Consider the following 14986-nt stretch of genomic DNA (forward strand, 5'->3'; position numbering starts at 1 on the left):
TCTAAAGATGAGATTTTCAGAAATATTCTTTAGGCAACAACTGTTTTGTCATCTCAAACCTCCTGGGTGTTACGCTAGCATCTCAATTTTACTGGTAAAAAACAGCTTTATTGCTGTAACAAATATACTTCTCCCAGCTAATTCTAATAACTTATTATGTCACTGCTTAGGGCAATGAACCTAACAAAATAATCATTGGTATTTTAAGAAATACTGTCATAAAATAACACCAGTTTATCCCTAAAAAGTTATCACAGTCATCCTGTCAGGTAGTCAAGGTGTTGTTGCACAGCACAGGACTTTGTGTAACTGTGGCCTGCTTGTCACAAAAATGGGAACTATATTTATCTGTCCACTGAATCCCATGGGAAGAAGTGCTGGATGAAGGGTCTGGCAGGACTTCTTTCGGGAGAGAGCTGTTCTGGAAGAAACTCTGAGCAGGGGGCAAACAGACCATTTAGGGGTGGTGCAGGGCACTTGAACCATGGCCAAGGTGGGTCTTAGGACAAAGGGACTGGAAGACAAAGGGCTGCACTCATTTGGTTACAGAAAAAAGTAAATTTGTCAGTCTTGAATCCCTTGGGCAGAGCTGGGGTAGGAAACTTCAGTGGCTGTAGCTGAACTTCTGCTGCAGTGTTATTGCAAAGTATTTCACCCCCTGCTCTCCCGACTCTGTTCCTGGCAGCAGCTTCCTTTTGCCCATTTATTAACTACCTAATGCATTAAGCAATAATATTGGAGCGGAAAACAGAAAAAGTGACTACTGAAGAAATTGTTAGAAGCAATTCATGTTTATTTGCATCTCAGCAGGGTAGCAGGTTTACTCCTTCGCAGCTATTTACACAGCAATGAAACACTAGAAGCCTTGCTCCAGTTTTCTCCAGGTACAAACATAAACCACAGAAGAATTTAGGTTAGAATGGTCCTGTGGGTATCATCTGATCACTTGCAAAAACAGGCCAACTTCAAACTTCAGGCTAGCTTTCAGTTTTGGTGCACGTCACCATGGTTCACGAGAGAGAAATAAACTCAGAGCTTGTGTGAGCTCACAGATTACAAGCTCATGTCTCCCTAGGATTTCAAAACAGCAGTGACAATGCTCAAGTACCTCTGAAAATGACTGAGAGACTCAGAGAAATCTATCCTCCCCCTTCTCTACTACTTTGAAGACTCTGTCACTAGGTGAGGGCTATGAATGTGAACATCACCAGAGTGATCCTGAATGGAGCCAGGATCCAGCAGCACTCAGACCTCCTGTGGCAGCTGCATTCATTCCTTGCACTGTGGCATGTGGCACAGGAGCCAGGAGCTCTCAGGAGCTTTCTCTGAGCTCCTCTCACAGAAACTTCACAGGAATCAGGCCTTAGCACAGCTCTCCAAAGAATATCTCCTAAGGCAAGGTCCACAGAGGTGATTGAACAGATTTCTCACAGATCCATGGGGTAGGGACTTCACAGCTGGAAGCATGGATGGCACCACCCAGCAGAACAGCGCAGTTCTGCACACGGCTGTTGGACTTAACCCTGTGGGAGACAGAGCACACAAGCAGAGGCACATTAGAGAGGGATCTCCACTTTGGCAGACGGAAGAACATCTCACAGCTTTGGAGGGAAGAGATCTGCTGCAGTTAGACTTCATGAGCTGATGTCAGGGAGGATCCATCCTGGGACACGGGAGGTCTGGCAGTGGGACCTGTCTGGAGACTTGCAGATTGCCAGTCTTTCCAGTCTCTTACTGGGCTCTCCATTTCCCATCGCTAAAGAGCAAAATGTTCTGTTCCACAAGGGATTTTCTGCTGTTCTACTAAACACATTTGGGACAGAAAGTATAAAATATCCCAGTTAAAGTATCCCGTTAAAATCATCTTTATGGGTATGTGAAAGGTGGAAGCCTCTGCCTCATTAAGGTTATCCAACCAAGGACTCCTTCAGTGCAAAAGAGCATAATGAGGACAAAGTGATAAAACAGAAATCCGCAGACACAAACATTCAAGAAATAACAGACAAAACTGTTCGGGTCCCTCCCCCCTGCCATGGAGCCCTGGGAGAGGGGCCCTGAGGGGAGGCACGGGGTTTCCCTGCCCCTGGTCAGCCTCGTTCCCCATTGGTTGTTTTGTGTTCCCTGCGCGGGCAAGGACCCTCAGGTCCCGTGATTGAGCAGTTCCTCGGCAGATCCCGTCCATGCGGCTGGAGAAATAAACATCTCTGAAACATCTATCAAGAATCAGCCTATATATATTTCTTTTCCACGGGCTGCCTTGTTTGATACGCATGTTACAGTAATGCCCACTGTAACAAATGGTAGAGAATGCGGGCAAGACACCGATCCCTAAGGACAGAAAATTCGTGAGTAAAAGCCACTCTAGATCTCTCTCTTCTCATCTTGGTTTGGATATTCTCTCTGGACTATGGAAGAATCGTGGGAAATGTGGCTCTGAGTCACAGAAAGAAATGTATCTAGAAGTTGAAGGAATCCTTGAACAACAAAACAAGAAAGTACTTGTTCCGAGAGATCTAGAACATTTTTTTAACTGACTTTTCAAAAATTTTTTCTATATTTCTCGAGACTTACTTTTTGATATTAATCCTCCTGGAACTAGTCTTGAGTGTTTTTGGTACGAGATCTGGGATAAGATAAGGGATCAAACAAAACATGGACTAGCGACAGAACCTCTCCATGGATCAATTGCAATCAGTGAAGCTCTTCAGGAGCATTTGTATGGTCCCATTACCCCTAGAGCAGAGGATGGCCATAATCCCATGGCCGAGGCCGCGCGGCCGCCATCCCTGTGGCGCGTGACTGCAGCCGTGCTGGCGGAGGTGCCTGTGCTGGATGCGCCCGGCCCCCTCGGGAGCGCGCGCCTTATCGCGGACCCCATCCCTGTCTCGGGGTCCCCGGCCACGCGGCCGCGAGTGAGGGAGCGATGCCGCAGGCGCCGTGGGTGCCGTGGGCCACGAGCAGCCAGGAACCGGGCATCGGCGTGGCAGCCGGCTCTGAGCACACGGCTCGGAGAGCCCTGTGGAGGGAGAAGCGGCGGTTTCCACAGCGACACGAGAAGCCGCTCAGCGCCGAGCCAAAACGGGGCTGCTCTCAAAGCAGTGTGGAGCTGGTGGAGCAGAACCGCTCACAGGGCACAGAGCCGGCGGCGATGGCGACGTGGGGCCACGCAGAGCCCAGACACGCGCCGGAGCAGCAGTGCTCGGAGGGCGCGGAGCAGCCGCAATGCGGGGGCCCGGCCGAGACATCGGAGTCGGCGAGGCGGCGGCCACGCGGGACAAGCAGCCACGACGAACACGCAAGCACGTGATAGGAGGCGTTATAGCAACGAAAATCACAGGAACTGTGAAACAGTACAATGTAAAAAAACAACTATGGATTTATAACACGAGATGATACAGGGGAAGATCTATTCATCCATAGAACTGCCATTAAAAGGAATAACCCTAAAAATTACCTGCAAAGTGTAGGAGATGGGGAAGTTGTACAATTTGATATAGTGCAAGGAAAGAAGGGTTTACAAGCAGCAAATGTCACTGGGCCTGGAGGTATTCCAGTCAAAGGCAGCCATTATGCACAAAATTATAAACAATATCCATCCCAGCAACTTCCCTACCCACAGCCTACTTCCCCCTTTTATCCTATACCCAATATGAACCCCTTCCTAAATTTACCCCATCCCCGGTTTATTCCTAATCCGTTTTTCACCCCATGGCTTCCCTATACAATTCCATTTCCCTACAATTCCTCTCCAATGCCGAGGAGGGGATGAAACGGGGGAGGGAAGAAATTAAACCCTCTCCTGCCTCAGTTTCCCCACAAAGCATGCCCAGAGAGTCCTGTCTCCCTTCTGTCAGCCTTAAGATGTTCCAGAGAATCTGTCTGGACATTTAAAGGCTCAGGAGGGTGGCTTGTTTTGTTTTAAAACTGTTCTTGTTATGTTTATCCAGTTGTTTTCAATGTAAAGTTTTAAATCTCCTTTTATTAAAATAAACGGGTGAAATGTTGGGGCCCTTCCCCCTGCCATGTGGTCCTGGGAGAGGGGCCCTGGGGGGAGGCACGGGGTTTCCCTGCCCCTGGTCAGCCTCGTTCCCCATTGTTGTTTTGTGTTCCCCTGCACGGGCAAGGACCCTCGGGTCCCGTGATTGCCGCAGTTCCTTGGCAGATCCCAGCCATGAGGCTGGAGAAATAAACATCTCTGAAACATCTACCAAGAATCTGTCCATATATATTTCTTTTCCACAGGCCACCTTGTCTGATACGTGTGTTACAGTAATCCCCACTGTAACACAAAATTGCAAAGACTAAAAGTCTTCAGCTACTAATTGATGGGCAGTCAAAAACCTCCAGGCACAGCTTTGGACAGGGGCACCCTGGGCTTTGTAACTGACAAGAAAGGTGGGGTGAAAGCGGAGCAGGAGGATTTGACTACATTCAAGGTGGGCCTGTGTGCCTGTGCAAAACTTGTTGAGGAACTTTCAGAGGACAGGGAGCAAAGAGAGGGGATCGGGTAAAGCAAGGGATGGGTCTGAGCCTCTGGGAGCAGCTGATGATTGCAGGCAGCTGTGTCACAGTCCTTTGCTTCCATGTGTGCCTGTAACTGTGTTTATGTTTCTGGGACAGAAAACTGGTGGGACCTACAGACGGGAATGTAGCAGCTGTGTCCATTAGCCTGGGATAGAGACTCCCAGGTCTACATGCACCCAGCTGGGATCTGGCAGCTGGGCAGGAGGAAGCCCTTATCTGCTAGCGCCTATGGCTACTCTGAACATCCCTTAGCAGCTGTGTTCATTGCTGGCTGACTTCTGTCAAATACCGATGGGACTTTTCATGTAAGAGGGGGGAAGGATCTCAAACCTTTTATCTAAAAGTACAAAGGAAACACCATACTCACTTTTTGTCACTCAGTTTTGAGCCGTCTTCCCAGGCCCAGTCACCATCAGTGCTCCTCTGCAAACCAATCCAGTGGGATGTGGTGTGTTCTATCAGGAAGAAGTCCTAGGAGGGATGCAAAGGCAGAGAGATCAGTAGACTCGGAGAAACTGATCCTAAAACGGAGAAACCCAGCCAAGTCCTGGGTTCTGAAGGGCAAAGAAAGGAGTGCTGTGTGAGAGAGGAAGTTTTGGGGCCGTCTCTCAATGTGAACACCTACTGCCTTCCTTCCTACAGGGACCTGCTTTGTGAGACTCAGCATTTCAGAGAGCCAGGCAGCTTCCTCAGCTCTGGGTTCTGAGGGCTGAACTCATGACAAACGAAGCTCAGCTGCGGCAGGCAGAGAGAAGCAAGTCCCTCTTGCAAAGTGTCTAAGGGAAAGCCTTGTCTTGCCAATGCAGGAAGGTGGTGGGGGGGTCCCAGGAGCCTTTTACACTCTCCCTTCCTCCCAGAGGGGAGGAACTGGCCCTAACTGCCTGGGACTTGCTCCCACTTCATGCTGCCCTTGCCCCTGCAAAGGCACCCACCATTTCATTGGTATTGCTGATCACCAGGAGATGAGCCCCCTGTGCCCGGCAGGATTCCTGGCTGGAATTCCAGTCCTTCTTCTCCTTGGAGAAGGAGTAACACTTGTCTCTGTAGGTGACCCACTGCTCAGGGCAGCATGGACATGGACAGCCTGAAAAAGAATCATACATGTCTCTTCCCATTCATAGTCATAGCCTAGTTCCTTACAAACACTTTTCACAAATATGTTCTTTCGGAAGATTATTCTCCCCAGTTACAGTAAAGCCATCCCCAAAGCTCTTCTGAGACAGGCAAAGAATCAGTCTCTGAAGGAATCTGTGAATGGCATCCATTTTCCAGACGGAAATAAGTGAGAGAGCAAGTCTTCTTTTAAAAAGAAGAGGTTCATGTTCTTCTTGGACCAATGAGCAGATTTCAAGAACTCTACTGTGCTCCCTGACAAAGTTCTAAATTCAAATGAAGTATTTTCAGTGAAGGAGATTTATTTACCCTTGGTAATAAAACCCACTGTTGTTCCCAGCAATGCCAAGAAGAGGATCCCTAGAATCACTGCAATAATCCAGCAGGTAGTAGAGGAAACAGGAGAACCTAACAAGAAGAAAAAGAATATAAATGTGAGAAAGGTGAGGTTTTCTCAATGGGATCAGCTCTAAAGCTATAATTCATGTCAAACTGCAGTGTCAGTTTACCTCAGCCTGCACTCATGTCAGAGTCCAGCAATGTCTGACAGGGTTCTTTTCAATATTCCACACATTGGTAATTTAACATTTAATAACAAATTTGCTTATTTGAAGACATGTGATGTTTCATCAGATTCTGATTTAGCAGAATCAACCACAGCTATGTGTTGGAAGCACAAGTGCAAATTAGCAGAATGTAGCCATTTCAATACACAGATGAATCACAATACAAATGTGATTCTCAGTGGCAGAATTTATGATTTGCTCACCATTGCAACGCTGGCTGGCACCAGGAAGAAATATGTATTAGGCTGAGCAATATATACACTGCCCCCATGCTGGTCTGGCTAACTTAGACATTCACATTCTTTTGATTAACTCATGGACAAAAATTTACACAACGAGCTGATGTGATCAGCTGATCCACCCAACTGATACAAACGTTAATCAACAAAGTGGTATCTCTCTGGTCCCGTTTTTTTTCCTGCCAGCCATATTCAGTCACTGCATACTTCATGAGTACATTGCACTTTCCTCTGAGACTCCCTCCCTTGAGACTTACCCCACTGTAGGGGCTTATTGATCAGTCACAACTCAGGTTTACATCTGAAGGGAAGTCCAAATACAATGAGTGTTTTGATACAGCATCAACAGAAGTTCTTAGATCACTCTGTTGGAGCTGCAAGTCTCCAATTTTAACCTACCTTGAACTGCCCATCCTTCCCAATCTCAAACAGCAGGACAGAAAGGAAAACTTTTTAGTACACAAATGCAAATCTCTGATTCAGACATGAAATCTTCTAGACTGCTTATTTACTAACGTGTGTATCTTTTCCATTAATAACAGACTTTACCTTTGTTCTTGGTGTCCTCGTCCTTCTCTGTTCTTTGTCTCCTTTGTTTCTCAGCAGTTCTGCATTTCACATTCAGATAGATGTGCTCCTTTTTATTCCTGACACATGCTTTTAAGTGTTGCTTTTCTTTACTTTGCTTTACTTGGAATTCAGAAGTCCCATCCACCACAAAGCCTGGGCCTGGGTCACTAGAGCTTTCCTCACAGCACTTTGGAATCATATCTAATGACAGAGCGTATTATTAGCAGAAAAGTAATATACATAAGGAATAATGTCATACATCAGCTTTTTGGAATACAAAATGGTTTAAGCAATGACAATAGCTCACAAAGAAGTCAATCTTTCTTGATTAAACTGCTGCTCTCATGGATGCTCCATAAATCATTGTTAGACAGGGAAACTTGCTTTGACAGGGGAGTGAAGCCATCTAGCATTCTTCACATCATATAAATAAGCAATTTAGGCTTGACCAAGATGAAAAAGTTGAAGAATTCAATTTCCTCATGTAGCAAACAGGTAATTCTAGTGGGGTAATTAACAGATTGCATTTCTCTCTTTCACTGCAAGCCCCGTTAACGAAAGCAATGCAGGCTCATTTGATCTGTATCAACATCCTTAATTATACCAATTTATTTATATCAACAACACAGCAAAACACGAGAGCCTGAGAACTGGGACAGGAAAATTGAGGGAGGATTACCTTAACTCCACAGGAGGAAGCTGAAATGTAATAGCAGAACAGGTGGTGCCTCTGTGCTACTCTCCTTATGTGACTCTGTGGGATGACAAAGCAACCATTACCATCTGACTGAAAGAGGGCAGCTGAGAGATGAGAAATAAGTATTGTGGTGACCCACACAGAAAATTTGAATTCTTCCACTCCAGAGCTAAGCTCTACCATTTGAGACTTGCAGTGACAACCATGACAACCTGTTCCTGCCATAGTTGCACCAAATGCTGTTTGAGCTGTTTTTTAATACCATGTTCACGGAGCAAGAGAATATATTGAACAGGTTCTATCTGTAGAATCCATTACTAAAATCATATGCTTGGACTGCCAGTCTTTTTCCACAACAAAAATTTCAGTCTCTCTGACCCGTCCAACAGTATCAGCCTTTCCACTCAACTCTTTGATTTGTGTAGAAAAAAGTTGCTCACATTTGCTTAAGGATAAGTTGGGACTTCGCTTCACACGGAAAAGAGAAATTGGCTGGTTGGTTTCCAAGGATCGCTCTGAACTGAACATGGTCCATCCCAAAAAGCAGGATACAAAACAAAGGTGGCAGTGGGCCTGCATGGATGAGCAAGGGGCTCCTGACTAAACTCAAACACAAAAAACAAGTGTACAAGGTGTCAGCAAACCCAGAGATTTCCATAACTTGCACAAATGGGGTTAGGAAAGCCAAAGACTACCTGGATTTGAATCTGTGGGGGAATGTGAAGGGCAGCAAGAAAGATTTCTCCAGGTACATAAGAAAGACAAAAACTAGGGAGAAAATGTGGGCCTGCTGCTGAATATGCAGTGGTCACAATGGACATAGACTCAGCGCCTTCTTCATCTCAGGTACATGAAAACTGTAATAAAGTCAAGTGCAAGGTAGACTTACCCTTGGTGGAGGAGCATGTAAGTGAAATGTGCCTATACAAGTCCATGGGCCACCAGTTCCCACAGCCCACGAGTGGAGCTGATGTCATTGCAAGGGCACTCTCAATGGCCTTTGAAAGTTGATTGGGAGAGGTCCCTGAAGACTGGAAGACAGCAAATGTCTTCAAGAAGACAGGGAACAAGAGGACAGCCAGTCTGACATCAGGAACTGACATTTTAAAATAAATCTTTACAATAAACTTTTGGCTACTGAAGCAGACCCCTTGGGCTTGGACAGGTTGCTCGGTCTTGTGCTGTGTGGCCTAATAAGGTCTAAAGGAGATCTTTCACAGCCTCCACATCCAAAGATCTCCTCCTCCTCCCTCACTGCACTTTGTGTGGTGCGTGGTTCAAGGGGCTGGCAGGTCCATGCCATCTTCAGGGACAGTTCTGTAGGAGTGAGCTCCAGGATGCTATTAACCCATTTTCATAGACTAATTCTGTGGCTTTTGATATTTCAAACTCATCCAGACAGGGTAGTGATTCAGGGGGCAAAACAAGCTAGCACAGTTCCTCCTAGTAATTCTGCCATGCAGTATAACCTGCAAGATCAGAATCAGTTGTGCACACAGCAGAAATCACACAAAGGATGAACACTGACCGAAGAACTTTAGCCCTGTTTTACAAGTTTGTGGCTCCTTGTGGGCAGATTTTTGACATAAACATCAGACTTCTCCCACTTGCCAGCAAGCTGGATCTAAATACTGCTCCCATATTCCTAATTTCTTCACTGTGCTGCTGTCGTTGACTGTATATTGAAAAAATTAAATACAGAATGCAGGATTGAATTCAATTAAATCAATAAAATCAGTAATTCAGCATAAGAGATTAAGTAATTACACTTATTAAAACCTAACTCATCAAACTAAATGCTCCCCTCGAGCTCGGAGCTGGAGTATATTTGTTCTGAAAATACACATTCAAAAAAAAAACTTTGATCACAGACCATTCAACTTGTATCTGGTTCCTCTTTTTTTCTCACAAACAGTAAACCACAGTAAATCCACACTTTGAAAATGTAACACCAGCTCACAGGAAATGCTTCTTCTGAAGATGTTAGTTTAAACCAGGCAGGAAACATCAGCTTGTCTTGAAGACAGAATGAGGTCAAGAGCTGAGAGCTCCAGCTCAGCTGTGGATGTGCTATTGGTACAGTGAAGAAAGTAACAACTGACCACAGGCAGACTCAGGCACAAATAATTAATTGCTCTCACTCTTGTTGCAATGATTCAGGTGAAAAGTAAAGAAAGATGTCTTCAGTGGCAGCAGCTCTGCTATAGACTTTCCACATCAAAATATTCTCTTCTTACCCACCCAAGCCTCATCCTTCACCTCCATGTACTGACTTTTGAAGTACTAATCATAGGAAGCTGATCAAATAAACAAATAAAATGCTTCTTCAAGGCCATGTGGGAGCTGAGTACATCCACTTCATTACAGTCAAGGTCCATTTAAATGCACAAGAGCATAATAAGCCACAGAGACACAAACCTGGTACACATAAAATAACAGAGAGAGCATTTTCCACATAATATCAGAGGATGGATGTGAAATTCTGTGTTGTTTTATTTCTGAAGCTGTTGACCTTGTGTCATAGGTTAGCAAGCACAGTCCCGGAAGGGATGTCCTTGCTAAGGGGTGCTTACAGTTTCCTCTGGGAACTGATAGAACCTATCAGCTGGCCAGTTTGGATATGGACAATTCTCTAAGCCACTTAAAGTTGTGATCACCTCTGTGATACACATTTAAGAATAGACAAACTCCCCCTCCAAGCTCTCTCTCGTTTCCGGCGCTGGCACAGGTGGCTGCAGGGCCCGAGCAGGGCCCAGTGGGCCCGGCCAGGCCCTGCTTGGGCCAGGCCGGGCCGGGCCACGGCCATCCTGAAGCCATGGACCTGTTCCAGCTGTGGAACCCCCCCCACTGCCTTGCCGTGGGCAGCCGGAGCGGCTCGGCTCTCCCCCCTCTCCACTGCGATAAGAAACATTCAACATTCCAGCTGCAAAGCTGCAAGGCCGAGGTGAGATTAACCCTTTTTTATTGCTGTGAAGAGCTGAAAACCTGAGGGAAGAGAGAGAGGAGATGCTTAAAGCTGAAATTCTGTTGTGAAGCTATGATATATCAGAGTATCCCGTTGTAATTTCATGAAGATATGGGGGGTGGAGTGTTCAACTCGTGAGCAAAAGCACCTGCACTGAGATAGGCAGATGCTGACGCAGCTGTAATTTCATGAGAAGTTTGGACAGGGAGGGATGGACCAGATGAGGACTTTTGCTCCAAACGGGAAAGGAGAAAACCTCAGTCCCTAGAGATGCTCCCAGAGATAGTCCAAACGATGAAGATGAGGAAGACCCTTTGCTCCCAGGGAAGGAGAAGGGCCTCTGTTTTTGTTTCTGAACAGCTCAACCTTAAAATTGTACCCCAAAAACCTTCAAGGGTGGACCCTCGAAAGCAGTTGCGGGAAAAGCTGCAAGTCGGGGGAAAGGACTCACACGCAGGCAGAGAGACTCCTCTTCCTAAATGGACTGAACAATATTTGGAAGTGGGCGGCTGTCTCGTTGTGATAATGTTTTCATAGCACGAGCAAGAAGAGACTTCTCTTTCTAAATGGACTGAACAAGGTTATTATGGAAGTGGTAAACAGACTGAACATCTTAAGGGTTGTCTTTTTACATTGCCAGTGGGAGAAGGGAGGAAGGTGGGGGGAGGAGGAGAGTTCTGAAGGTGGTATAATTTTTTTTTTTCCTCTTTTTTTCCCTCTTTTAGGTCTGTTAATAAACTTCTTTATATTCTTTCAAGTTTGGTGCCTGCTTTGCATTTCTCCTAATTCTTATCTCACAGCAGATAAACAGTAATGAGCATTTTGGACCAAACCACTACACCTTGAAAAGATGAGCAAAATGAAATGAAAAATCAAGACAGGCAATTTGTCTTTAATGCCCTCATTATTTATCTTTGGTTTAAGATCAGCATGAAGAACAATTCCACTCAATGGTCCTTGTGGATCCCTTCCAACTCGGGGCGTTCTATGACTTCTACTTATGATTCTATGAAGTAAAATGCCTCTTGGGGAAGTGGGGGCTGTTTAAAAACAAGGCAAGAGGAAAACCCCAGGCCACCTCCTCCTTTTGTCATAGGTAGAAAGACCTGTTAAACCATACAAAAATATGAGACTAATGTGAAACCAATGTAAAAAAAAATTAGCCTTTTAATGTGCCTGGAAGATTTTTGGGGGGGGGGGGTGTGTGAAATTATTGCTATTTCTTGATGGTGCAGCACCTGCTATAAATAAAACCACAACCTGTAGGAGGTAGCATATAAACCAGTGCACTCACATCCCCATGACCAAACCACAGTCCTCACCAAAAATGCAATTCTGTGAACACAGAAAAGCAAGACTACTGCTTCTGTGTGACCGAATGGGAATCCTGTGAAACATACCCACTGTAGCACTAAAAAGATTTTGGAGTTCAAAGCCTCTTAAAAAGCTCATACTGCTCATATGTGGTTTCAGAAAATTCCAAGCATGGTGGAGCCCAAATCACACCAGGAATATTTAGTATCTGTGCCTCCTGTCTGTTGTCACTTTTTGGAAGATTTTTTTCACTCTCTGCCTGCTCTGGACAGGATTTCCTCATCCTTAGGAGATCTATTGGATCTAATTCAGTCTCTCACTGAAAAGTGATCAGACGGCTGAAGAAGACAGGTAGCAGAGATAAACCTTTATGTGCAATGAAAGACAAGTAACATTTGAGAAGAACAGAGAACAATCTACCAGAAAATAACTAAATTATGCAGATGGCCCTGTCATCTTTGAGAAAATTAAATATAATAATTAAAAGCCAATATTTTTCATGGGAACAAAATATTCCAGTTAAACAACTAAAACAAAGTCTCTCTCTGAAAATTGAAAAGCCATGATTCTCCATGAAACAACTGTGAATAATTTCCACAAAGCCCTCAGTGGGTTCACTAAGGAGGAGATTCATGGGTGAGTCTACACTGATCATAAAATGGAGACTGCTGTGTGGAAAAGACTTCTGTATAGCCTACTTTAAAAAGCAGGAAGAGTAGTTAAACCAGGGCAACTCCACATGTACAATTACACTTATGCCACTATAAAACTTATTTTAATTTAGATTCAGTCACTTCCAAACCAACATAAGTTAACCTGGGGAAGACAAATCAGAGTGCTTACATTCTTAGAATGAGTAAGGTCACTTTATTGAAGGGAAATTCAATTAGATCTTATCATATAGCAGGAAAAATGTCTTTCTGTGGGCAAATTCATAAACAGGGTCTTGGAGAAGATTTGCTTTCAGGGGAAACCAAACCAGATCTTTTGTTAGAGGTTGTGAGGTGCTCAGCATCCTGAATTCCCATGGATTTCCTTGATCAGAGTTTTCACAACAGAAATGAAATACAAGCATTTGTGTAAACTGGAGCATTGCTTTCTGTGCTCTAAGAACAGTGCTGCAATTGTTACCTTTAGCTCTCTGTTTAACAAGGTTTCCTGTGCATTATTTGTCAGGTCTGCAGCAGCACTGGGGATGCTTTCACAGCTCTTGGATTGTATTACCTGCCTGAAACACACCCATCTTTCACAGGCAAGACCTTTCTGAATATCCCATTCTTGAGCAGGACGTTTGAAGCAATCAAATACTTTTTAAATGAATAGTTTATTCACCAAAGATAACTGTGAATTTGACGTAATTTAGCAGGTAGCTTTGAAACTGTTTTCAAGTGAGGGAGAGAGAAGAGGGTGTTATTATTTTACCATGTGGAAAAGAAGATACCTCAATTCTCCAGGTCAGACTTACACCAACTGGTTTAGGAAGCTCCAGGTGGCAATTAGCCAACACCATGGGAAAAGTCAGAAAGCTGACCACTCCCTCTGGAATGGACTTTGCAATGTCCCAGTGTATAGTGGTCACACATGTGCTGTATGAACTCACATGACATTTATTTATGGAAGGAAACATCATTTCCTATAAAGCTTAAGTGACAAAAAAACCCAATTTCATTTCTGTCATTTTGCATTATAAAAAGGAAACTTCTCACCATTGTCTTTGGAAGAAGACCAACAAGTTTTGATGGAAACCAGAACAGAAAGAGCCATGCTAACTGGGGGGATGCTGAGTGAACACTGAATCCACTCTTCACACAGAATGGTAAAACTATTCCTTTAATGTGCATTTAGTCTTTTTTTCACAAGGATCTTTAATGCTCAAAGTGCCAAAATAATAAGAGGCAAAAAACCTTAAGGCACTCTCAAGTTTAGAAACCACAAACATAAGTGAGAAAATTTGTTTCAGAGAAGGATTCAACTTCTTTTTAAAAGAAAGCAGAATAGCCCCAACTTCCAGTGCCTCTAATTTTTTAGTCTGCATGTCCATTAAAATCAATGATCAAATAATTTCAGATGAGCTTTTGAGTACTCACCTGACCTGCACAGAAAGCACGCTCTCCATGAAGATGTGTGACATTTTATGTAACAGCTTCTGAATCCACAGACATGAAGGGTTTTGCTTTGTTTTCTTGTTGTTGTTGGGAAAGGAGGCATGGGGGTTGTTTGTCTGTGGGTTTGTTTGTTGGAATACAGTGCCCATTCTCCCACGGGAAACTACAGTATAAAGCACTGGAGAAATCCCAGACCTTTACTGACCACCCCAGCATATTCCCCAGGACATCTCCTCTTTAAAATACCCAACTGATGCATTTTCCTGGGACAGAAAGGATGGGGAAACATTTCCAGATACCTCATGGTGGGTTGACTCTGTCTAAATGGCAGGTGCCCATCCAATCACTCTGTAATTTCCTCTTCTGAACTGGGCAGAGGAGAGAAAATATAACAAAACACCCCCAGGTCAAGATAAGGACAGCGAGAGATCATTCACCAATTACTGCTACGGTCAAAACAGACTCAACTTGGGGAAAATTAATTTATTGATAACCAAATTAGGAAGTATAATGAGAAATAAAACCAAATCTTAAAACACCTTCCTCCACTCCTCCCTTCTTCCCAGGCTCAGCTTCACTCCCAATTTCTCTACCTCTTCTCATCCAGCAGGGAGAATGGGAATTGTGGTCAGTTCATCTCACATTGTCTCTGCTGCTCCTTCCTCCTCAGGCAGAGGACTCCTCACACTCTTCCCCTGCTCCAGTGTGGGATCCCTCCACAGGAGACTAGGTCCTTCAGGAATTTCTCTAACATGAGTTCTTCCCAAGGGTTGTTTTTCATGAAGTGCTCCAGCATGAGTCCCTTTCCATGGGATGCAGTCCTTCTCCAAAGAGGGCTCCTGTCTCCACAGATTCTGCCAGGACTCTGCTCCAGCACAGGCTTCCCTCCGAGT

General features: G+C 44.7%; 1 protein-coding gene across 1 annotated transcript; it reads right to left on the reverse strand.

The window, feature by feature from the left end:
• Window positions 1-804: 804 nt before the first annotated feature.
• Window positions 805-7774, reverse strand: LOC109146091 (killer cell lectin-like receptor subfamily G member 1). The gene is made up of 6 exons (XM_019292393.3): window positions 7692-7774; window positions 6992-7213; window positions 5947-6045; window positions 5457-5608; window positions 4892-4995; window positions 805-1523 (listed from the first exon to the last, which is right to left on the reverse strand). The coding sequence occupies exons 2-6, from the start codon at window positions 7209-7211 to the stop codon at window positions 1391-1393; spliced, it is 708 nt and encodes a 235-aa protein (XP_019147938.2). The 5' UTR covers window positions 7212-7213; window positions 7692-7774; the 3' UTR covers window positions 805-1390.
• Between the last annotated feature and the right edge of the window lie 7212 nt (window positions 7775-14986).

Source organism: Corvus cornix, chromosome 1A, assembly GCF_000738735.6.
Source record: "Corvus cornix cornix isolate S_Up_H32 chromosome 1A, ASM73873v5, whole genome shotgun sequence".
Classification (NCBI taxonomy): Eukaryota; Metazoa; Chordata; class Aves; order Passeriformes; family Corvidae; genus Corvus; species Corvus cornix.

Bases quoted from the DNA above. Each gene is read 5' to 3' on its own strand.
- LOC109146091 (XM_019292393.3), bottom strand. From the start codon at position 7,211: ATGATTCCAAAGTGCTGTGAGGAAAGCTCTAGTGACCCAGGCCCAGGC. The intron at 6,046-6,991 runs GTAAAGTCTGTT...TCTTCTTGTTAG, and splicing joins CGAGGACACCAAGAACAAAG to GTTCTCCTGTTTCCTCTACT. The intron at 1,524-4,891 runs GTGAGTATGGTG...TGTCTCCCACAG, and splicing joins TCAAAACTGAGTGACAAAAA to GGTTAAGTCCAACAGCCGTG.